The following is a 25305-nucleotide window of genomic DNA, read 5'->3' on the forward strand; positions in this document are numbered from 1 at the left end:
ATACTTAAATGTAAAAATACTATATTTTTTTTTGATGAAAAAGTATTGGTACCTATTTTTATTTTAAAGATGTTTTAAGGTACACTATTATTAATGTTAAAGCGGCAAAAGGTCGAAATATATCACTCCGTTACACTAATGTTCAAATGGGAAGTGAATTTTTGATATCACCTGTTTTGCTATCAAACTGTTGCAGTTTTTGTGCATGCTAGTTATAGATGCAAAAATAATTACACACTAACACTGGGAATGAAAAGAACAAAGGCTTTCTCTTGAAGGATAAAATCCGAAATCACATTATTCGACAAAGAACGGAAGTCACTGACATTGCTCAGAGAATTAGTTCGTTGAAGTGGCGTTGGGCTGGCCACGTCTGTCGCAGGACCGATGAACGGTGGAGCAGACGAGTCCTCGAATGGAGACGGCGGGAAAACATAGTGTAGGGCGTCCTGGGGCACGGTGGACGGATGACCTTAAGAGGGATCGCTGGCGGCGGATGGATGCGAGGGGCTGAGAAGAGAGTGTTTGTGCGCGCCATGGAAGAGGCCTATGTCCAGCAGTGGACTGCTGTAGGCTGATGATGAAGGCTTTTACACAAGCAAATTGATTGGCGTGCATATTTCATGAGATAATACAAAAACGTGCAATAAGTTAAATGACACGAATAAACGTGTAAAGTAGTTTTATACAAACTCCAAGATACTTTGCACAGATGATACACGACACGTTCGTTATTGTTTAAAACAGACAAGATCTAAGTGTAACATAGGTATATTATTTTTCACTTCTCATGCTCTTTAAATGTTTCTTAAGTGTCTGCATATAGGGACTAAAGCTCCTTTTTATTCTCTAGGGATTAAAGTTTTTTTTTTAATTTACGTTTGGAATCCCCTAACAATCCAACACGGTGTTTGTGAATGGAGGATTTTTAGCGCGCAGAAATAATCACATATGACAACTGTGCAAAAATATACAAAAACACGATTTAATTTCGTGAAACCACAATTAATTATCACGAATATGAATCTATTCAACTATATTAAGGATTAGTCCAATTAGTTTTAAAATAGTTTTTAAATTTTGAAACTGTTGACTTAATATGCAAGCTTTTAAAGCGTCACTTCATAAACAATAAAAGAAACGAAAAAAACGCGCAACACGTTTTTTTTGCAACGTATTTGAATTTTTGAACAGATGGCCTGTCCATTAGTCCAGCGTACATTTTTAAAAAGTAATATTGTAATTTTGAACAAAACATTGTTTTCTTTCCTCGCATTCAAGGAGAAAGTAGTGTTTTAACACGAGACAAAAAAACCATAATGCCACTCGAACTATATAAGCCACTCGCTCTGCTCGGGTGGCTAAACATCTCATGTCAATATGGCTTGTTTTAGTCCCTTGTTGAACAATCTACTATTATTAAATGATATTGTAACGGATAACTCACGTCTTAAACCGAGTTTAGCTCGACATGTTCCGGGTTTTTTGTAGCCCTTCTTCTCAGGAGCACGCGACTCACGCGCAAGCAGAGCGGTGGCGCGTAGTGTGCGTGTTGCGGCAGCCGCCGAGTCGCGTGCTCCTGAGAAGAAGACCTACGAAATAGCCTCGAACATGTCGAGCTAAACTCGGTTTAAGACGTGAGTTATCCAAAATCAAAATCAAAAATAATAAATAACCACGACTTTGTTCGAAACATGTCGGGCATACCTCAACTGCACTGGTATGTGAATTACCAGTGTGTTTAGTTTTAATAATTATAAGTACATACTATGTTTATTATTTTAATTACTGTAAATACTTTAAAGGTTATTTAAATGTTATGTTTTTGTTGTTACAGATTTCGGAGAACTATCGTCCAGCCAGATCTCAAAATGATTCTTTACAACAAAACGAGTGTAAAAACTCTAGTCATAATAATAATAATAGTCATTGTAAATAGTGTAACTAGTAAAACAATAGAAACAAACGATGAAATAAACAAAGACAAATCTATTAAAGATGTAAACGTAACAACTATAATACAAACAAAGAAAAACCTAATGAAGATGTATCTCTAACAGGAAATGTTTACGATGAAGCAGCAGTTGAATACGTTACTTGTGTAGGAGATGCAGAGTACTGCAACATGAGCAGAGAAGAGTACACAGAGATGCTCAATGATTACATATATCCAAAACCGTATGAGTGGGTGTTAATAGCAACACATTCAGTGGTGTTTGTAGTAGGTCTCGTAGGGAATGCATTAGTGTGTATTGCTGTGTATAAGAACCATACATGAGGACAGTGACGAATTATTTCATAGTGAATTTAGCAGTGGCGGACTTCATGGTGATATTGCTGTGTTTGCCACCAACTGTCGTATGGGATGTGACAGAAACGTGGTTCTTTGAAGTTATGTGCAAGATTACTGCTGTATTTTCAGGTAAGGATTGATGAATATAGAATGATAACCAAATGGGTCAGTAGGGACAAGGCAGAAACTATGAGTGATAGCAAAATCTGTTATTAAGATGGTTCCTAAGCGCTAAGGCATGCCAAATTTCAATTCAATCCGACTACTGGAAGTGCGTCAAATTTAATTTTCAAGATTTAACCCGTACACATACATACATACATACATACATACATACCTTGCAAGTTAAATAAAAGCTTGTAAAATTTGTTTCTTTTTACTTATGACTCTATCATCGACAAAGAACAACGAAAAAATGTGCAGAATTTATAACATTGTTTACCAGGTTCGATTTCCGGTTATGTATGAGTTACAAAAAAATAATTGAATGCTATTTCGAATAAATCTAAAATCGACACCATGGTTCCTAAGAACAGATCTTTCTGACTGATTTCTGATGAGTTTCTGACTACTCGCTCCTGACGCATTTGGATTGTTTACCCTGAATTGTGGTTAAAGGTGGTTAATATCAAATTTACGTCCAAGCTCAAGGTTAGCTATACTCTATTTATTAAACCAAGATACTACAGTGACAGTATCAACTGTCAAATGTAAAAATAATGTGACCAGCATAATACGAATAGTGCTGCTCTCTGATTTCGGTTTTCGACATTAATACACATAAAACAGAATATTTTATGGAAACAAAAATAAAATGAAAGCGTTCATGCTTCGTCCCATAAATTAAATTTGAACATCCACATCTACAAAAAGTCGAAATATCTCCTAAACGGTGGCCATTAGACCCATTTTACCTTTTTGTAGAATGTCTTAAGTGCCTTACGTGTGTTAGTACGTCACAGATCCGTTCATATCTTAACATATATTTTATACGTATAACATAGGCACTTACCGAAACTTTTCAGTGATTACCGGTTGTGGCACATCACTATTTATGAGATGTAAATAACGTAACACATAAAACTTAATTTTAGTATCTTGGTTTAATAAATAGATTAGAGAAGTATTAGTATGTTTGCTTAACGAAAACTATGATTTTTCATTAATGAATAAGTTTTTCTTTGCTAAGTGCTACCAACTGCATCTTTACTACGGTCCTGACTCCTGACCATAACCAATCAACCCGAAAATTTTGACCGCTTGCATCTACGAATAAATAATAAGACTTATTATTTATTCGTAGGCTTGCATATGCCAATAATTATAGTGTGGTGCCATTAAAATTTAGACTCTAGCCAACGACTCTCCCGGACAAACCACGAAAAAATAAAAAAAATTGAGGCTGACAACATTTGCTGTACACTGATTAAACGATGTTGATACTTAGACATTTATTTAAATTTACCAGATATTAAATTATACTCGAGACTTAAAGCTGCTTCGACATTCATTATTGTAATGTGTGAAAGTTGATGATGCACTTTAGTAGTCCCTTTAAATTTTATGACCTTTGTCAGTGCCCATTTACGTACAGTATAGACGCATCAATTTTTGGACTATTTTGACCAGATTGGCACTATCTTACACTCTTATAACATTTTCCATTCTGAGGATGGTAGGAGGTTGAATTAAACAAAAAAATATTTATTTATTTCTTAAAGCAGAAATATCAAAATTATCTAAGCCGGGCTAGAATGACAATATGTCAATTTTGACAGTATATCAAAAATGATACCAGATTAAAGTTTCGTAAAAAATGCGTGGACAGCTTTCGCTGGCTAGAGTCTATCGCAACTATCAGAAGTCACGAGCACAACGTTACACATTGGGGTTCTAATTTCGTCTTGTGGACCCGGAAAACTTTTTCGTTTTTACAAAATCTTAGACATTATTTCTATAGACGGTGTTTATATTTGGAATTCGGTAATTCAAGTAGCATCTGGTAGCATCCTGTAGCCATGTATTTAGCCGTGTTGAAAATACTTATTACAAGCACTTGCTTTGTGTAGAGTTCATACGAGTATTTTAGAGATATAGGCATAATATCTTGATAATGTAATGGCATTTTTTTTATTAACAGTTATCATGGTAGCAGCACATCACACTTCGGGAATTTTCATTTACGTACCTGTACCCTCTGGACGATAAAACGCTGTTGTAAAGTTCTAATTACGCCCCCAGTTCAGAAGTTATTACTTTCCTCGAATAGAAGATAGGACCAATACGAGTAAAGGCTTAGATTTCACAGTGGGTTTTAAATGCGCATGTGAGCTTTCCGATGACACAGGTTTTAGTGCAAACTGATAACAATAATATTTTCTCTTGTTTTTTTCTATTCCATGGTCGTTTTGTAGGAAGTTTTCTAAAGTCAATACAGTTTTTTTTAGATTGTTTTAAGCCGATGTCCGGATATGATCGTCTGGAGCAGATAAACTGTCGGCAATATTGACGTGTTTACGAATTGGTCGATGCGCGATGTGATGGTTGTACAGTCACCTGAATTATATCTGGCACAGCAGAGCGTATAAATATATCCGACACGTCCAACCACCTCTAGACATAGACTCATATCATATTTATGCACGTTTTGTTGAGTCAGATATTGGTGCTGATGGTGACTATAAATGGTTTTTTTCTATTGCATGGACATTTTGAAGGAAGTTTTCAAAAGTCAAAACTGAATTCAGGATGTTTTAAGCCGAAGTCCGGATATAAACGACTAGAGCAAATAAACTGTTGGGAATATCGCGTGTTTACAAATTGGCCGATGCGCTTTGATGGTTGTATACGCAGACTCCTTGTTACTGTTTTGATAGCTTTGCGTCATTACATGACTGAAACCCAATAAACGTACTTCCGTACGGTTGGTTGTTAAGTTATTTAGACTTTGTAGTTACCACTCTGTTTAATTGTTGCCCTTATAAGTTCTAACTATTTATTTTGTACTGCAATTTACCCGTGGCTTTTTATGCGTAAACCATACATCTTTAGAGTGATGTTACTATTTCAAACATTGGCTTGAGCGTATGTCAAATAAACAAATATTTCTGCAGAATACTTATAAAAACGGTAATCATACGTTTTATTCTTTGAACTTTTTTTTTCTTTTCCGTTAAACTTTCAGTTTGACCTTCTATAAGTAGGATCAAATTCAGCCTAGCCAGCCTTAATAGATGTCAAAAGACGTACGTTTAAGGATTTTTTTGGGGTCACCGTCATCGAAATCAATGCGATGAGGACTAAACATACAATACAATACAATACAATAACTCTTTATTGCACACCAATACAGTAAACAGTACAGAGAAAACAAGTATATACATAGAGATTTTCTAAGGTAAGCAATAGGCGGCCTTATCGCTTCAGACATAAACATAGTGTTAATTAAATAACTGAAAACTACAGACACGCCAACATTATTTATTTTATTTTAAGTGAGTTGATTTCATTTATTTTGAAATAATTTCATTATTTAAAAAAATATTCATGTAATTTACTGAGTCAGTATTTCTACTTGATTTCTCTCTCATAATTCGTTTATTTCAGAATTAGAAATTATAAATTGTTAATATAATTTGTATTTGTTAGTTGCACTTCGACGTTTTTAAAAGAAAATTAATCTGACAGCAAAACATTATCCAAATAGTGTGCAACCTCGGTTAAACATTAAATTGGCGCATGTTGCATTCGAAACTTTTAGACTGGGCACAATAAAAAGGGATTTAAAAACATAACCACGACCTGATTTAAAACATAGTGTAATCGATTTTACTCTCGATTCTTAGCAAACTACACTCTGGTTTTCAGTTATTTAATTAACATTTTCTATGTAATTAGTTTAACGTAAATAAATGTTTTGTGTTTGAGAATAATTGGCATGAAAATGATGAATGTTGTTTTTCGCCAGTCGGTGTCGGTGATGGTGGCAGTGATGACGTTGACCTTCATCTCCGTGGACCGCTGGTACGCCATCTGCTTCCCGCTCAGGTTCAAGTCCACCACCGGCCGCGCCAAGACCGCCATCCTCGTCATCTGGACTATTTCGCTTATCTTCAGTAAGTCCTTTTTCTTTATTATAGGCCTCCAACAGGTTTGACAATTCTGGCCCTATACTACGAAGTGCAAAATTCGGACTTGGTTTTTTTTTTTTTTATACGACTGGAAGGAAAACGAGCAAGTGGGTCTCCTGATGGTAAGAGATCACCACCGCCCATAAACATCTGCAACACCAGGGGTATTGCAGACGCGCTGCCAACCTAGAGGCCTAAGATGGGATACCTCACGTGCCAGTAATTTCTAAGGCTGTCTTACTCTCCACGCCGAAACACAACAATGCAAGCACTGCTGCTTCACGGCAGGATTAGCGAGCAAGATGGTGGTAGCAATCCGGGCGGACCTTGCACAAGGTCCTACCACCTGCAAGTCCTACTACCTGGTATCTTGCCGTCCCGCTGAAGCTAATATTATTTATTACGAGAGTGAGAGGGACAGTACGAGACGGTAAGAGCGAGATCTTCATCTTCGTGGACCGCTGGTACACCATCTGCTTCCCGCTCAAGTTAAAGTCCACCACCGGCTGCGCCAAGACCGCCATCCTCGTCATCTGGACTACTTCGCTTGTCTTCGTTAAGTCTTTTTTCTTTATTATAGGCCGCCATCTTCGTCATCTTGACCATTTTGCTTATCTTCAGTAAGTCCTTTTTCTTTATTTTAGGCCTCCCACAGGTTTGCAATTCTGTTCTTGTACTACTCAGATTCATCGTCACATACGCCGGCCGGCTGTAATTTTGATCTAACCTAGGCCGACCTTTTTAATGTAATTTTATTGAATTAGTTTAGTTTTTTTTATTTATTTAACTCATAATCCAGTTTAACTTGTTTTATTTATTTATTATTTGATCTTGTAGTATCGTAGAGTTGTGTCGGAAATTAATTTTATATAATTTCATTAACACAATGGTATCGGGTTCATTGTATTTTGTTTCAATTATTTACTTCTGATTTTTACGTAATTTCATCATGGTAAGTTTTAGAATAGGGAATAGGAAAGAACTTTTAAAGTCAAAGTCAAAGTCAAAATGTATTTATTCAATTTAGGCTAAAACAAGCACTTATGAATGTCAATAAAAATCTACCACCCTCTTACCACCCCCACTACCAATCTCTTATCCTCCGTACATAACCATCTTGCATAACCAGCACTACAGAGGCCAAATTATTTCCTGAAGTAACTAGGTCTTGGGACTCCACCTTCGCGTGGTGGCGCGCTCACTTCGCTCGTCGTCGTACAGTCAAGTGCAAAGATATCGACACGGCCAAAGCTACAAAAAATTGTGTACACGACTTTTTGCACTTAACATTAAGGTCGTGTATACATATTTTTATAACTTTGGCCGTGTCGATATCTTTGCACTTCGAAAATACAAACTGAGACATGGATGCACAGAAAAACCAGAAAAAGAGACCAGCACTGGGAATCGAACCCAGGTCCTCAGCAATCCGTGCTGCGTACTATAACCCCTACACCACTGCTGGAGTGCTGGTCTCTTTTTCTGGTTTTTCTGTGCATCCATGTCTTAGTTTGTGTTTTCGATATGGTTTCACGGAATACCCGTAAAAGTAACAAATTTGGAGTTGAAATAAAAAATACAAAAACACTCCAAAAAAAAAAACAATCATAATCTTTGCACTTGACGTTACTTAATTTTCCGGGACCTAAAAGACAGTAGAAGGAACCGATTATTATCAAAATATCTTTAATATTACCTAAAATATTACCGAATCTATCTTCTTCCTATTTAAGAGTTACACTCTTGTCGGTGTGGCCGATGAATGGCTTTCCACTTATTTCTACTTAAAGCTGCCACCTCATACAACATGACGGCTACCTTCTCCTTTGTTTGTTTGGATTAACTATACAAATAGTCAATCCTCGCACCTCCCACTTTTTCACTTCCCTTCCACTTCCTTCTAAAATGATGTTTATGAATTCATCACGTCATATAAGATAAGCAATCATTTTTCCTTCCGGTTCTCTATTGACCGAATCTATATCATTACCAAAATCTCTTTGAAGTAGGAAATATTGGCCCCTTTCAATGATGCTTATTTAAGATTGTAATGTAGGAAACAAGGTGAAAGAAGATATTTTTTGAAAGTATATTTTATGTTATTTATCTTCGTAAATAGTTCAACTTATATCTCAAATATATCCTATGTACAACCTCTTTATTTTGTGACCTAGATACTGAGGGAAAGTTGGTGCACCCAGGACTAGTCCTATGAGAATACTCCTTTTAATCTTTCGCATGACTTACAAAAATATCACTGAGTTATAACATTAGCCTCTACCCGTGGCTTTACCCGCATCAACCATGAGGTCTGGAAGTTGAATTGAAATTGTGATTTTACAATATTTCTATGGTATGCTTCCAAAAATCAAAGTTAGAAATTATCAAGAGTTTCTTAATAGTTGTCCAATAGCTGAGATATGAGGTGCATAGGGGAAATTCGTTTCTGTACCGTTGACCATCAGTGGTGTAGCGGTATAGCACGCGGTACGGAATACCGAGGACCTGGGTTCGATTCCCAGTGATGGTCTTATTTTTCTGGTTTTTCTGTGCATCTATATTTCAGTTTGTATTTTCAATTAAATAGAGCATTATTTTATTGAAACTTTTACGATATTTTTTATTAAAAAAAGGTTTTGTATTGATATGAAACTAGATATATGTTAGAGGTGTATACTATTTTGATCCTTGTTATCATGGCAAGTAAGTAGAATTCGATATGCACTTGTCTACTTAGTACTTTGGTTTCAAAACTTAATTAGAGTCTATGATTTTGTAAAGGAATCAATTTAATAACTGACGAAGGTTTTCCTACCCCCACTGTACATATACATTCAGCTATATATGGCAAAAGGTTCAGGCTCAGCATGTGCGGTGTGACTATGCTTCACCGCGCTGATTTTCGGCCTGCACCTCTAGACAGCGTACAGACATTACACGAGACGGGTAAAACTTGTCTTAAATAAGATTGTTTTTTTGGAATCTTTTTGTATTTTTTATTTAAATTCCAAATTTTTACTTTTACGGTCATCCCGTAAAACCTAAATTGAAAATACAAACTGAGATATAGATGCACAGAAAAACCAGAAAAATAAGCCCAGCACTGGGAATCGAACCCAGGTCCTCGGTATTCCGTACCGCGTGCTATACCGCTACACCACTGATGGTCCATCAGTGGTCAAGTCAGATGATAAGTTTTGACCATCAGTGGTGTAGCGGTATAGCACGCGGTACGGAATACCGAGGACCTGGGTTCGATTCCCAGTGTTGGTCTTATTTTTCTGGTTTTTCTGTGCATCTATATTTCAGTTTGTATTTTCAATTTTACTCTTTAATAGTTAGTTGACAAGGTGAAGCTAACAAATGCATGCAAAAAAAAACATTATATCGATAGTTAGTGAAAAAGAGAAAATATAAATATATATAAATTTGAAATTTTGGAACATGGCCTTACATAAATATATTAGATAATTTTATATCAGAATCGCAAAACATGACATTTAATTTTGCAAAACACGACATTCCCAAAACATCAATAAGCGAGACCACAAAATTGTAGAGTTTAAATCTTCCACATATTGAAGTATGTGTTTATCTATATACCTAAGTATGTTCATTCGTTCCCTGGTATCCATAGTACATGATCGCTCTTAAGCGATAAGGCCGCCTATTGCTTACCTTGTAATTTTCTCTCTGTGTGCCTGTTTTCTGTATCGCTTACTATTTCTGGTGTATAATAAAGAGTCATTGTACTGTATTGTACACAAGCTTTGCTTAGTTTGGGACTAGGTCAATTGGTGTCAATTGTCCCAAAAAAAAAAAGAAAAAAGAATACACAGATATAAAAATGAATCTCTATTTATCTTGGTCATGCCAAAAATTGAGAACGACTACCGATTCTATTACTTTGTGGAAGGTTTTTACGGTAAAAAAATAAGAAAGATGCGCAGAGCATTAGAAATTAAAAAAAAAATAAGGACTAGTACGTAATACTTGAACAACGCCCCCTGATGAGATGATGATGGTGAAAACATTTTGTTATACCTTTAGAAACTTTAGATGTTTAACGTTTAAAGGTGACCATTCTTGAACATTTACCTAAATACATCAGTGAACTTAACTCAGACCAAGTACGTAAATGTAAACTTTGACAACTAATTAGTTCGCAAATCAGTAATGAGCTTCGTTAAAGTTTGTTCTTGTTTGTAGCTTTAAATTCAATGGTGTTACGTGTATGTTACAGCTGTTTAGGGAAAATAGTAAATTAATCATTATCTAGTTTGACAGTTTATAAAAGAGGGCAATTAGAGCGATTTGTAATTTGGAGATGCGTGAATCTTGGATCTTTTTTTAAAGGAATCAGTATTCCAACCCTGCGTCGTTTTATGTGTTTGAAGTAAATATATACTCAAAGGGGCCCACTAACATCGATAAGCCAAAGGCCACAGAAACATAGTAAAGCTTAAAGTTTCATCTTAAATACAGACATGCATAGGTTTTAATACATTTAGGTGGCTTTTAAGTTTTAAATACAGACTATTTATTATCTAGGCGTATTATACAATTAAAGATAATATCACGGACAGGGATGTTTGGAAATAATTTCGAATAGAATTGGCGATGCCTTATTTATAGGGAACCGATTGTGGTAAAAATGTATTCTGTTAAATATTTATTTGTAGTCAGCCTCAAAAGTAGCTGATTACTTTTGTACTTTGTCGTTTTACAGCCACGTACGTACTTAGCGCCATACAAGATTTCACTTCCAAGATTTGACTACAGATGGACAGACAACGGGACAAAACAAAAGCTTGAAAAATGTTTGTGATTTATTACTTCTTGTTTGTAACGAAGATATATGGAAAGGGTTTACTAATTACTAGCGTTTACCCGCGGCTTCGCAAACGTAAATCATTAGCTACAGCAGTTGAATTGAAATTCCTGGATTTTACAAAATTCCCGTTGGAATTAGATCGTGATTCTTATCCTGTAGGAATGTTGCGATAAAAAGTAGCGAATCTATTATTTCACATATCTAGGCGATCTATAATCCAAAATTTATAAAGCCATTCTAGCGTGAAAAAGTAAAGAACAATAATTCTGTGGGAATTTCATTGAAGTTAAATTAAAAACAACCACGGCAAATTTCATTATTCTAGGCCCAGCGGTTGTTATTTCGAGATTTTATCCCTTTCCCGTGGAATCCCGTCACTATGTTTTAAATTAGATTGTGTTTTTAAATCTCTTTTTTATTGTGCCCAGTCTAAAAGTTAAGACTGCAACAGGCGCCAATTAAATAAGTATTTTAGCGGGATTGCATACTAGGTATTTCGATAATTTAATACTGGCCGTTTTGCTGTCAATATGTGATTTTCCTATAAAAACGTCAAAGAGCAACGACAAATACAAATTATGAGTGAAGAGTTAGAAATTAAGTAGAATTACTGACTTAGCAAAACACATGAATATCTTTTAAAATAACGAAGGTATTCGAAAATAAATGCAATTAACTGACTTAAAATGAAAAAATATTTTTGGGGTGTCTGGGGTTTTTAGTTATTTAATATGTACACCTTGTATAACTTTTCTTAAAAGCTTTTCTCAAGAGCTCCAATCAACGCATCTTGAGAGTCCGAGCGAAAATAAAATTGAAATTCTAAAAGACATTTTAAAAGTGCTGGCATCAAGGAAGTTAACGTCAGTTAATTGCTTTTCAGTGCGAGGGTAAAATTAATAGTACTCGTAGGTAGGTATCTATAGTAGATTTTACAACAAGAGCATAATTAATTTTATCTACACCCATATAGTAAATCCTCCATTATACGTTCAAAGCCATAGATAATGACCAGCATTACGACATTGGATTCTATTATGAACACGGCTGTATCGAAATGGTCATTTCATACATCATTACAGCACCGGAGCGCGCCACGCCAAGCGCACGAGCAGCAGCAGGTCGTCGCACGCGCAGCTCGTGGGGCAGACATACCTACCTAGTTAGAGTTAATAGGTCATTCTCAATGGTTCACGGAACACATGATAGAGGATTAAATATATGGATGTAGATAAAATATGGTATGTAACTGTACGTAATTAGGCCTTAAAACACTCATGTGACCCTTTTATGAAACTCTGCTACGCCTCGTTTCATAAAACCACACTCGTGTTTTAAGGACCCCTATTACGATACAGTTGCTTAAATAACTATTAAAGCCATTTTGAATTACATTCATATTCGAGTTTAACTGTCAAACGCGTGTGAAATTTATTTATTTATTTATGTATTTGGGCACAAACGGTACAATAAAACTTACATTGTAAACAATGACATCAAACATTGACCAACAAAGTTGCCACAGGTTATTAGTTCCCAATAATAAAGTATAAAACGGGTAAAGAAATAACAAACACACAAAGAAAAGAAAAAGGCTACGACTTGCAAAAGAGAGAACGTGCATATAACCCATTCTCAAAAAATGGCATAACATTACTTAACTACTACTAATGACAGTCTTATATTTACTAAGAGAAATGCTAAATATATCAATATCAGAGAATTTGCTGTTATACATTTTACAAACTCGTTTAATGAATGAGTTCGCAGCATATTTGCGATGAGTAAAGGGTACATGAAGCATACAATTAAGATTTCTCGAATTCAGGCGAGCTACTCTCAAACCTAATTTACTCAAAAGATACGGGGAGTCAATCTCATTTAATAATATTTTTAATAACATGGCCTGATCTCTGAACGTGCGCCTACTCTCGAGAGATGCAATTGTGGAGTTTAGCTGTCAAGTGTCAAGCGTTGTGGAGTTTTGCCGCTAGCAAAATTCGACTGTAATGAAGTAAAGACTAGGCTCAAATTTCGTCACGTTTACTGTCAATTCGTCTGTGTGGTATAGGATCTGTTTCCTCTACATAAACGTATTTTTTTAATGTGGAGTAGGTATGGCCGCTAGCAAAATTCAACTGTAATTGGGATTTCCCAATTTTTGACGACATATAATAAATCGAAAACCATTTAGAGAAATAGGCTTTGTGAAGCGTTTTCAGAAATCAGATTCCAAAAATGTGATGAACTGAATTAAGTAAACAAAATTTACGTAATGACCCTCATTTGACCCCTGCAGTGTCTCGTCACAAAGGCAGTTATAAAGCAGGTCTACACTCGTAAGCAAATTGACAATTTGAAATGTTCCTGTCCTGCTTATAATAGCAAAGAGTGACAAAGCTAGAACTTTAATCACATGATGCGCACCCGGCCAAACAGTTGTCATTTATCGTATAGTCCGAAATGTATACGAGTATTTCCAATGTATTTTTACAAATTAAATTTTTAAATTACTACGTTACAAGTAAATACAAAAGAATTTAAATATTAGATTTTAATAAAAAATATCTACTTATTTACTATCACACCATTAAATAAACAGGAAAAATCGTAGCTAAAAGAAGAGATAAAACTATTTGTCACGGTTCATTTCGGACCCTAAGCCGTGCTTGAATTATTGTCAAATTGTATTGCCACAGATTATGTTATGTACGACCTGCATTTTTCTAGGCAATGGAACGTGGTTGTCTCACTGTGACGCCATACAGCGTCTTTCGTAAAAAAAAAAAAACTCATCCAAATTCAAAATCAATGAAAATGGTATCTTAAAATATCCTATTCTTTCCAAAAATAAAATAAAAATTATAGGTTATTTTTTTTGGTGCAGACTTTGGTAAAGACTAGGCTCAAATTCCGTCACGTATTCTTTCAATTAATTTGTGTAGATGATGATTTTGTTTGTTACGCAAAGGAATAAATAGTTCGGACATTTTTTGAAGGGGATTTTGTTCGGAAATGTATAGTTCATCAAAAGCTCTAGTGCATAAAGTAAAATCTTCGTCTGAGACCAAGGTAATCAGGTGTCGGCCACAACCAAAAAAAAAAATCTAAAAATTAAAATCAATCTAAATTAAACTAAAAATGTATAATTATATAGCAATGCACGAAAAATAAAAGGTGCCTAAAAGGTGCCCTGTAAGTGAACAATTGTTTCCACTGTTGCTTTTTAATTTTCTCTCAATCGAAGTGAAAATTAAAGTATAAAACTCGAGAATTAAAACCACGTAGGTATCTATCCACGGCTATATGAAATCCTCGGGTAAAATGGCTCGTTTTATGCTCTTGTTGTTCAATCTACCTACTATTTACCCAGGAAACTATTCGAGCTTTGATTGTCGCGTAAAAACTTGTAAATATTAATAATGCAAGTTCCTTAGACAGATTTAATAAACGAGTAACTTCTAAGTATCTCTAAGCATATACAACCGATAAACTTAAGCGATCCGTCGACGACCATTGAATAATATTTACTTAATTAAGCAAGCTTATTACGTGAGCTTTAGAAAATAAATTCCAATTAGTTAAACTTAAGTGAATGGAATTTATAGACGGCTTAGTGGCTTTTTACGCTCGCCCAGGCCACCTGAGACATAATTTATGAATAAAATTATACTTAAGTATATATATTTTTACATTTTTTGCTCACTAATTTTGTTTTCACAAGGGCTTTTGCCCGTGACAATAAAAAAAACTGGCCAAGTGTGCGACGGATTTGTAGGTGTTTATGAATATCCAGTGTTAGCAGGGCCCCTCCTCTAAGCAAGATGTACGCAGCGTAGGGTCACTTTAGATGGTTACTGACATAAAAAATAGAAAATAAAAGTTTTTCATACATTTCTTACTACTAGCTTTCTTCATACCAAAAGTTTCTAGCACAACTGAAAGTTCCTTATAGGTTTTTTGGTTACAGCAATTTGTATGGAAACACCTTTTCAACGACTGTGTCTTTTGATTGCGTTGGCTAGCCGCATTCACATTTTTATCTGTCGTGTTGTGTTGTGATGCTGTCTGTCTCTCTCTCTCTCTATAGCTTGTGATGCGACACAACACAAGCCGTCACAACACACTGCATCAGATAAATGTGTTCGCAACCATATAAAATATATGAAACCGATACCATTCTGATCCGTCACGACACAACACGCGAGATAAATGTGAATGAAGTGATATTTTTATTGCTTTAGTTCAAGCAGAAATAGGTGTTTGGTAATTGGTTTGGTAGTTTCAGCTTGATACCTCTACACGTTCCTGAGAAAGGGTATTGAGAGACAATCAAGTGATTCTATAAAGGTGAAGGGTGGGTTTTCGATGATGACGTACAATGCGTGAGTTTCCGCTCCGGTTTAGGCTTGCGTGGGAAATACAGTTCTTCCATTCTGGGACCTGCCAGCAGTAGGAAGTTTTTCGATTGCACCGGATGAGATTCGTATTAGTAAAGGAAAAAACCAAGGAAAGTCATGGAGAACAGCAGAGATTTTTTTTAATGTAGCTTATACTTCGTTTTTTTAGCATTAGAAAAAAGGTTAAACAATTTTGACGAGTCTTTTTATTGAAAAACGTTTTAAAAAGAACAGTAACTATTACTTATGATTCCAAAAGCATGTAAAATAAAAATAAAAATTCTGCCAGTCTGTAGTCGGTCGGTGCCTCAGCACAAGCCAGAAGGAGTGGAGCTACAGTCATCTACCTCACCTACGTACTATATATTGGGCTTCAATCACTTCTGCTGGCTCGTGCTGAGGCACCGACCGACTTCAGACTGGCAGAAAAATTATTTTCATGTTTTTTTGTAGTCGGTTCAATTTTTTGTTATAATTTTTTTAAATACTTTTTAGTGTAAGTAATCTAAGATACAATACTTTTACGAAAGATTGCTTTTTCCGATGCAGAGACGTTCATTATTGGTGCTTCACCTCACCACCCGTTTTACCATTATGCATTATGAGGATCATAAATTGCTTAGCAACTGTGTTAAAGTAATTAAAATTCAACCCGTGAAATACTATGTTTGGAGTAGTAACTCCGATTGTGGTCTTCATCATCAGATCCACTTCACCAAATGATGATTTTCAAGAGCAAATGCACGGGTTACTACTAAATATATCCAATTTACTATAGGTGTCCCTACAATATTTCAAGAGTTCCCTCGATTTCCTTAAGGTCCAATCATCAGATCCTGATTTGGTGCTTATGGGACCTAATTGAAGTAATTCCTAGACGAACCCAAAACAATTTTTTCAAATCGGTTCATAAATGACGGAGTTCTGAGGTAACAAACATTAAAAAAAATACAACCGAATTGATAACCTCCTTTTTTGAAGTCGGTTAAAAAACGAAGTATAGGCAGCATTTAAAAATGTAAATTGACTGGATGTCACTTAGCCGCCTTTTAGCTTGAGCACGGCAGTCTCCTGGCCATACGCGTCAAGTACCAGCTGGTCCACGTACCCCTGATCAACCCACCCGCAATAAATTATCCGTTTTTTTTTGTCGACAGACTGCCCAGACCTGATTGTAATGACGACGATGACTAAAGTACCTCTTCGCTTCAACTTGCAATACTTGGTCCAGTGTGCATCCACCTGGTCCGAGAAGAATGACCTAGTATGGTACATCGTTAAAGCTGTGTTCGTCTACTTGTAAGTATAAAATCAAAAAACCGGCCAAGAGCGCGTCGGACACGCCCAAAATAGGGTTCCGTAGCCATTACGAAAAAATTAAGTAATATTTTTCTAAGGATTACGTATTTTATACGGAATCTTCCAAGTTTAGGTATGTTCTATACCTTAGGCTGCTATTTACTCTTAAACTACTAATAATTATCAAGCAAACTTAGCTGTTATAGTTTTCCTTGAAAGTTTGATATACTTACTACCATCCTAAAATTTTTAAAAAATTTCCATCCACCGGTTTAGATTTTAGAGGGGGGGACGCTCAATTATCATGAAAATTTGCAATTTAAAGTTGAATATTTCGCAAACAAATCACTGAATCGAAAAACTTTTACAATTTTTATTTGTACCATTTTATCGGTATAGTTTACATATATATATCCGTGCAAAATTACAGCTTTCTAGAATTGATAGTCCCTGAGCAAAGCCGCGACGGACAGACAGACAGAGAGACATGGCGAAACTACAAGGGTTCCGTTTTTGCCATTTTGGCTCCGGAACCCTAAAAACCCTTAACCACTCACGTGCTTTGAGCAACTACGGTTGCCAAATATATTTTAGCAAAATGCTTCTGGCAACTGTGATTGCCAGACATACACTGCGTCGCTATTGCAGCGCAAGACAAGAGCAATTCATGGCCGTTTTCTTTTTCACGCGAGCAGCTGTGGAAAAGAGTTGGGACTTAAGGAAGGTTAACTGGAAGAGATCCCCATAAGGGATAAGTTCGCCTTTGTACATCTTTCTCTTGTTAATTGTGATTTTCATATGTTTTATGTACAATAAAGAGTTACAACAACAACAACTTAAACTGGTTTAGTTTAAGGGCTGTGAGCAAAATGGCGCAACTCGGCACAGTGACTTTAAAGCTAGCGCTGGTCTTTATTAGTAAAAAAAATAATGTTTCGCATGAGCTGTATTGTCTACGGTAACAGCTCCGATCTTGAAAAAAAAAACAATCTCGCGGATGAAAAATCGCTAAGATTTACTCGCGTTGGAAGAATAACGCATTAAATACACGTGGTTTGTGTGTTTTTACACTTTATTATACCAAATATTTACGTTAATACCGATAGAAATGTTCATCGGAAAATGGGAAAAGTTAGCGTAGAATGTTTACGTTTTAGTTTTACGGGTTCATTGGTTAGTAAATTTTTTCATGGTCACCACAATCAGATCTCGACAATTATTTTTATTTAAATTGGTCAACTCGAAAGCACGTTTTTAATCAAAAATTCTTCTTATTATAAGACAGAGAGATTCGATATGGACTAAATATGACATCATTATGCTACGATAGCTATAGAAAATCCATACAAAAAAAAGATCAAAATTGTATTTATTTGCTCAAATATGCAACTCTGTCTTGACTGTAAATTCTAATATCGTAGGCCTGAAAATAAAATCAATAGTTTATCTATTCTATCACAAGTGCCGATCTATCGAAGCGAGAATAGTATAGGTAATAAATAACGCTTAAGTATCGGCTAAATCTGTGGAATCATGCATGACTATGTATAAAGGAGTTGAAGATATAATAGTGAGTTATTAATATTCTATGAATAGATGTAGGATTTATAATGTAACTTCGATGATAAATATTATAATCTGAATTTCTAGATTGCGGTGTTCACGCGACACAGCGAGCGAAATTACATTTAACTGCTATTCTTAAATCTAGCACGAAAAATATCGTCGTTAATTTTTTTCTTTATTGAGGAAAACAAACAGCAATAATCATACTTATATTACGTATATTTAAATGCGTAAGTTTGTGTGTGTGTGTAGACATGTTTTTTTACTTCTAAGCCACGCTAAATCTGGTGGATGGATTTGGATGAAATCTTGATATTATAATAAAATAAAATAATAAATTTAAAAAATAAACAAGTCTAGTGGGCCAGAACTTTGTTAAGTAGCTAACTTAAAGTTCAACAGTCGAGACCCATTAGGTAAGCATTATTGAGTGTCACGATTTAAGCAGTCAGGTTTTTTGATTTTTTAAATTTATTGTTTTATTTCAAACTTTTTTGTGAAAATGGTATATTAAAACGGTTATAAACCATATATTTTAAGAATGGGCTAATTATTAGCTTTCATTTGATACCCCACTCGATAGGTTTAAATAAGTAACATATTTTTAAAACTTACAGTTTGGCGCCAAAAATCCTCCATTTTGATTTTTTAAGAATTTCATGTACCCAGTGTCACTCGCGTTATTAAGACGAATCCAATGACGTATAATTTATCAATCGGTTCAGCCGTTGAGTAGTTACGAGAGGACATAAGAATAGACATACATACATACGTACGCGTCAAACACATAATCCTCTTTCTTCGCAGTCGGGTAACAAACAAATTAGTCGGGTTTGTTCGAACACTTATAACTCGAGAACGGCGTGACCGATTTTCATGATTTTTGATTTGTTGTAATTGTCTCCGTCCTAAACAACAAAAGAGTACAAAGGCGAACTTATCCCTAAAAGTTGTTTCGTCTGTTCTAGGATTCCACTCCTGCTGATAACAGTGGCGTATCATCAGATAGCGCACGTGCTGTGGCACTCAAAGACCATACCAGGCCGTGCTGAGACCGTCAAGCTGACGCCTTCAGAACAGAGTAAGTACTCATCAGATAGCGCACGTGCTGTGGCACTCAAAGACCACATCAGGCCGTGCTGAGACCGTCAAGCTGACGCCTTCAGAACAGAGTAAGTACTCATCAGATAGCGCACGTGCTGTGTCACTCAAAGACCATACCAGGCCGTGCTGAGACCGTCAAGCTGACGCCTTCAGAACAGAGTAAGTACTCATCAGATAGCGCACGTGCTGTGGCACTCAAAGACCATACCAGGCCGTGCTGAGACCGTCAAGCTGACGCCTTCAGAACAGAGTAAGTACTCTCCTTTTTTTGTATTCTACTGGATGGAAAACGAGCAAGTGGATCGCCTGATGGTAAGAGATCACCACCGCCCATAAACATCTGCAACACCGGGGTATTGCAGATGCGTTGCCAACCTAGAGGCCTAAGATGGGATAGCTCAAGTGCCAGTAATTTCACAGGCTGTCTTACTCTCCACGCCGAAACAACAGTGCAAGCACTGCTGCTTCACGGCAGGATTAGCGAGCAAGATGGTGGTAGCAATCCGCAGAATACCTAGTGAATTGTGATTTTCCATCGTATTTATCTTTCTATTTCAACTAGCTTCAGTAAACTTCAGTAAGCTAGTTGAGAAAGAAAGATATATACGAACTTTCCCGACAAAACACCTTGGCAAGACAATGACATTCCCAGACCTCCGCAAATTAACGCCCGAGTTTGCAATAATGTTCGTTTCTTACCAATTAATAAGTACCAATATAACTCAAGATTCATTAAATCCCATCATTAAACGGGTCTCTGGTGCTACGTTACATTCATATTACGTTTCTTCACTTAATTGTGCTTTAAATTTTACTACCTAATTGATTATAAAAATCTGATAGGTTAAATAAATTTCGTATAACATAGTTCCTTATGTTCAAATATTTTACGCCAGTCATATCCAGGCTACAACTGATATATACTTCCATATGTTTAGACCTCAGCAACTTTTTTAGAGTTAAACGAAACGGTGCATCTAGTGTCACCCGCATCATGCTAGAATGAATGCACTGTAGTCAGCTGAATGAGGGCTATCGCGTATGAATTCGCCGCTAGAGGCGCTAGTGTAGCGTGAAGTCTCCGAAATGTCAAATCTCATAGTTTTTGAGTGAGCTACGCGGGTTTATTTATAATGAGAATAATTTTGTGAATATTTTGCATTACCTGAAATTAGTTATGGCAATTATGTTACGGGGCAATGAATGTCTGTGTTTTGAGACAGTTTTGACTTTCGGAAACTTTTGTCCTCCTTTTTTCCGAACAAAACGGGACTACGCAACACTGTGGTTCCTCGATATTTTTATGGTACGGTTTTAAGGTGTATTAAATATGATTTAAGTAAATCTAAACTTTGTTTTCACGCCCGTAATAACAGACTTTGAAAGCCACACTTAAAAACCTCACGCAACAGTGGCGCCATCTAGAAAGACAAAAAACGATAGCCCTCATTAACATTTCTGTGGCGTTTTGTGAACGGCGAAAACAAAAAGCGATCGTGGTTTCTATTACGCACATTCCATTAATCACGGGAAACAAACAAATTGATAGAAAACCCATTAAACTAACAACTATAAACTACAGTTACAAAACGAAGGTTAAATTGGATATTAATTGCGGTAAAAACATTGCTATTTGCGAGCTTGAATAAGTCATTGGTATTATTCAAAACGGAATCCGAAATTGCTTGTAAGCCTCCTTTCGACTCTGAACAAACTACTACCTACATTATTAAGTTTTCAGTTTCTTTCCCACTTCTCATGCTCGTAAAGTTCGTATTTATGCTAGATCTAGGCGACATAAAAGTACTTTTTATGCTTTAGTGCATAAAATAAAATCTTCGTCTAAGACCAAGGCAATCAGGTGTAAACAGCCAAAGCCACAAACAAAGAAGTTTGTGCATACATTTTTTAATAATTTTTAATTTATAAAAAACTAAACATGAACAATAAACGTTACATAGTAAGTGAACAATTGTTTTCACTGTTGCTATTTCATTTCCTCGCCATCGAAGTGAAAAGTAGTGCAGAGCACGAGCATTAATCCCATTTTGCTCTCGACGTGTCTATCCACCCTCGCCGTACCGGCTCGAGTGGCTATATGAACGTCTCTGGTAAAATGGCTCGTTTTATGCTCTTGTTGTACAATCTACTATTATATACTTACTTTGTAGGTATTGTAGCTATACAAAATTCAGGTTTTTAGAACTCTAGTGAAGCCAGAAGAGCGTAATTGTTTTGAATCGTGAGCCGCATATTTTTGGCCGCGTAATTTCTGCTGCATTCGGTTTTATACAAAAGTCCGGTTGGGTTTGTGCCACACAGCGACTCAAAATGAGTAGGTAGGTAAACATTGTATGAAACCAAAAAAATACGCTCATCTGGCTTCGGCCTAACCTAAGTCACCGAGTACTGCCTTTTCGCAACGTAACGTTTGGCAACCTGTTTCATTTCGCAACTTTTCATTTCGCAAACTCTAAAACTGTAAATATTTCAGGATTTATTTTCGGGGCCGTCGTGTAGAACCCTTTAGGTTAGGTCAGGTTAGTTTTATAAAAATACTGAAATATTTACAGTTTCAGAAATATTAAACAGTTGGGAAATGAAAAGTTGCGAAATGAAACAGGTTGCCAAACGTTATTCGCCGAAACATTAGTAAACCCCTAAGTCACATATAGGCGGATATGGTGAAACTGTAAGAGTTTCTTGTTCTTACGGAACCCAAAAAAATGGGTAACCTACCGAACATAAGCAAACATTACGCTATGATGAGGAAAAACTATCTGTTTTATAGAGTGACAGGTTGAAATTATTACCTGCCTTTTGAGTAATGGTTTCCTTTTATCTTGAAAATATCATAACGACAAGCGACAAAAAAACGAAAAAAAGTGAGTAGGTAATTGATTGGTTCTTATGCTTCCTCTGTTAAGGGTGTGTCCCACGGAAGCAGAGCGGAGCTTAGACCTGCAAAATCGGCCAGTCGTATTACTTTAAATGTTCGTCACTTTTTTTTAATGAATATTTAACATGATTCTGTGACGAAACATGAACAAAACCATTATTGCGTGATTAAGTAACAAACCTCCAAACATCTAAACGGCCAATCGTACCTAGAGAATGAGGCTGTCATTAAACAAAATTTGTCATCTCTCAAAATGACACTGAAAATTTTTTTAACGCAGAGTTTAATTTTGCAGGCTGTCATATTTTTAACCGACTTCAAAAAAGGAGGTGACAAAACTGAATAACTTTAGCATGTAATAGTTCTAAATCTACATGTTCAAATTGAATGTTATTGATAATATAATTATCTAAGTCCCATTAGGCCCTATAATATATAATATTAACTTACCGTCGTCATTCATTGCCTTTAGTAAATCGTTTATGGAGATTGCTTGCCCTGAAATGTGAGACGTTTAAATTTCCGGGCAGCGAATTGGAAAACCTAATCAAGTACTTACGGAGGTATACGGACAGTCGAAGGTAAATACGACATATCTGCTATTATTTTTTCAAGAGTATACTGGTGTGCTGAATATCCTGGCTGCAGCATCAGCTCGTCGTGTTGCCACCACTGCATTGTATGTAGAATCAATTACTGATCAAAACGAATCCAAACACGACATATGTGCTATTATTTTTTATAGAGTGTACTATTGTGCTGGATATCTTGGCTGCAGCATCAGGCCGAGAATTCTATAATCTTGCATAGTTATATAGCATACATGGGTGTTTCAAATTTTAGGCCCCAAATATGTTTGAAAGTAAAGTAAATATCCATTATGCGTCTAAGATTCCTACCGCAGCGAACAAAAGAGCTGATGATCTTGAAACGGCTGAACCGATTTTGATAAATCATGTCTAAGATCCATCGCTAGAAAACCAGCTTTCAAATAAAAAAAACCGCATTCAAATCGGTCCACCCGTTTAAGAGCTACGGTGCCACAGACAGACAGACATAGCGGTCAAACTTATAACACCCCTCTTTTTCGTCGGGGGTTAAAAAACATATATATTTAAGTTAAAATTGAAAAAAATCTTTATATATACTTAAAATATTAATTATTTAATGATAAATCGTGGTATAATGGCATGCTTTTAATTTAAAATGTCGGTCTTTTCTAATAGTACAAAAACAAAAAAATATATAGTCTTAAGACATAACATAACACAAGCGTTACTTGTGATTTGTAACTTTATAAACCAAGAGCTAAAGTGCCGATAAACTGCTCTGTAGTTTGGCACAACAAATGTAAATGAAAAATGAAACTTAGCAGAAATAAACTATTCTATCTATCTATCTATATAAAGGTAAAACCAAAAATATATGACTAGTGTCAAGAGGGCGCTATTGTTCTTATTTATATGTCAATAAAGAACCGATTTATGATAACCAGACTACAATGACATCTTGACTTGTCTACAACATTTACCTGTTAGCTCTGATGTTAATTTGGAAAGGTTTTGTAGTGAAATAGTTTCATTCCCCAAGCGTTTTTTTTCAGTAGTTTATTATAAACATTATTAACATTGATCCGTTGTTGACTACGAATCGTTTTTGGGCATTTTTTGTTATTGTTCAAAGAAACCGCCACAGTGACACTGACAATCATTACAATTATTGCCAGTGTAAGAAATTAGTTCCAATGAAATTCCGCAATATGGCTACCTAAAAGGTAAGGCTGGAAATATCATCATACCAGTTTCATGATAAGGTAAAGGTTTGTGGTAAAGGTTAGAATAAAGGTATGATAGATGATGTGACACCGCGACAATCCAATATGTATGCAAAATGGTGTTGGCCAGGTGAACCGGTTTATTGGGAAAACTATGCTAAACTTGTACAGGGATGGCGAACCTTTTATGGGCGAATGTGCCTATTTTAATGAAAAACATAATAAAATCACTATGACGTGCCATCATAGATTTTTGTATATACATAGTAGGTATAAAACTGCTATTAATTAAGTACCGCAAGGTACTTTGACCCATTTCAGGTTATTAAAATAAATAAATTTTGGCCCAAATGAAAACCACCACCACCCTGCCACATGGCAAAGAGCTATATTCTCAAAGCAATAATAAAACCAGGACCGAGTTATATCCAAGGGCCAAAGTAAGCCTTCGTGGCCAAAGTACCCCGACCTTAAGGTATGTACGTGTTTTTCGATATCAGTGACGTGTCCGAATTATTGTATCCCGTGCCTTAACTAGCCCGCGTGCCATTAGTTCGCCAGCCCTATTAAGTATATAATAGTAGGTAACTATTATATGCTATTCTGTGGCTAAACAATGCCACTGCGTGTTTGGAAAACACGCAACGTAAAATTGGGATATGTTACGTAAATAGCTTGTGTAAAGTAAAAGAAGGGCACTGTCGAGATATATATCTATGTAGCTAAAAAAACGCCGACAAAAAATCGCCGCCAAAAAGGACAACTAAAAAGTAAAAATTAATTATGCACTACCTAGCTGTTGCCCGCGACTTCATCTGCGAAGAATTCGTTTATCCCTATCCCGCGGGGACTATGCTGATTTCCCGCAAAATTAGCCTAAGTTAATTTAGTATAAGCATCTAGAAATATTTTTTTATCTAAGCGCCGTCGATGTCGGGGGACCGCTAAGGTTAACAGGAAACTAAAGTACATATGTTTTATATTTTAAAGTATTTACCTTAGCGGT

General features: G+C 36.0%; 1 protein-coding gene across 1 annotated transcript in view; it reads left to right on the forward strand.

The window, feature by feature from the left end:
- Positions 1 to 25305, forward strand: part of LOC141441641 (orexin/Hypocretin receptor type 1-like) — a 110893-nt gene that overhangs the window by 68584 nt on the left and 17004 nt on the right. Inside the window, exons 3-5 of the mRNA XM_074106433.1 lie at positions 6261 to 6408; positions 16815 to 16956; positions 19491 to 19603. Of these exons, the coding sequence (XP_073962534.1) occupies positions 6261 to 6408; positions 16815 to 16956; positions 19491 to 19603 (403 nt within the window). The remainder of the gene's footprint in view (positions 1 to 6260; positions 6409 to 16814; positions 16957 to 19490; positions 19604 to 25305) is intronic.

This window comes from Choristoneura fumiferana, chromosome 24 (genome assembly GCF_025370935.1).
Source record: "Choristoneura fumiferana chromosome 24, NRCan_CFum_1, whole genome shotgun sequence".
NCBI lineage: Eukaryota > Metazoa > Arthropoda > Insecta > Lepidoptera > Tortricidae > Choristoneura > Choristoneura fumiferana.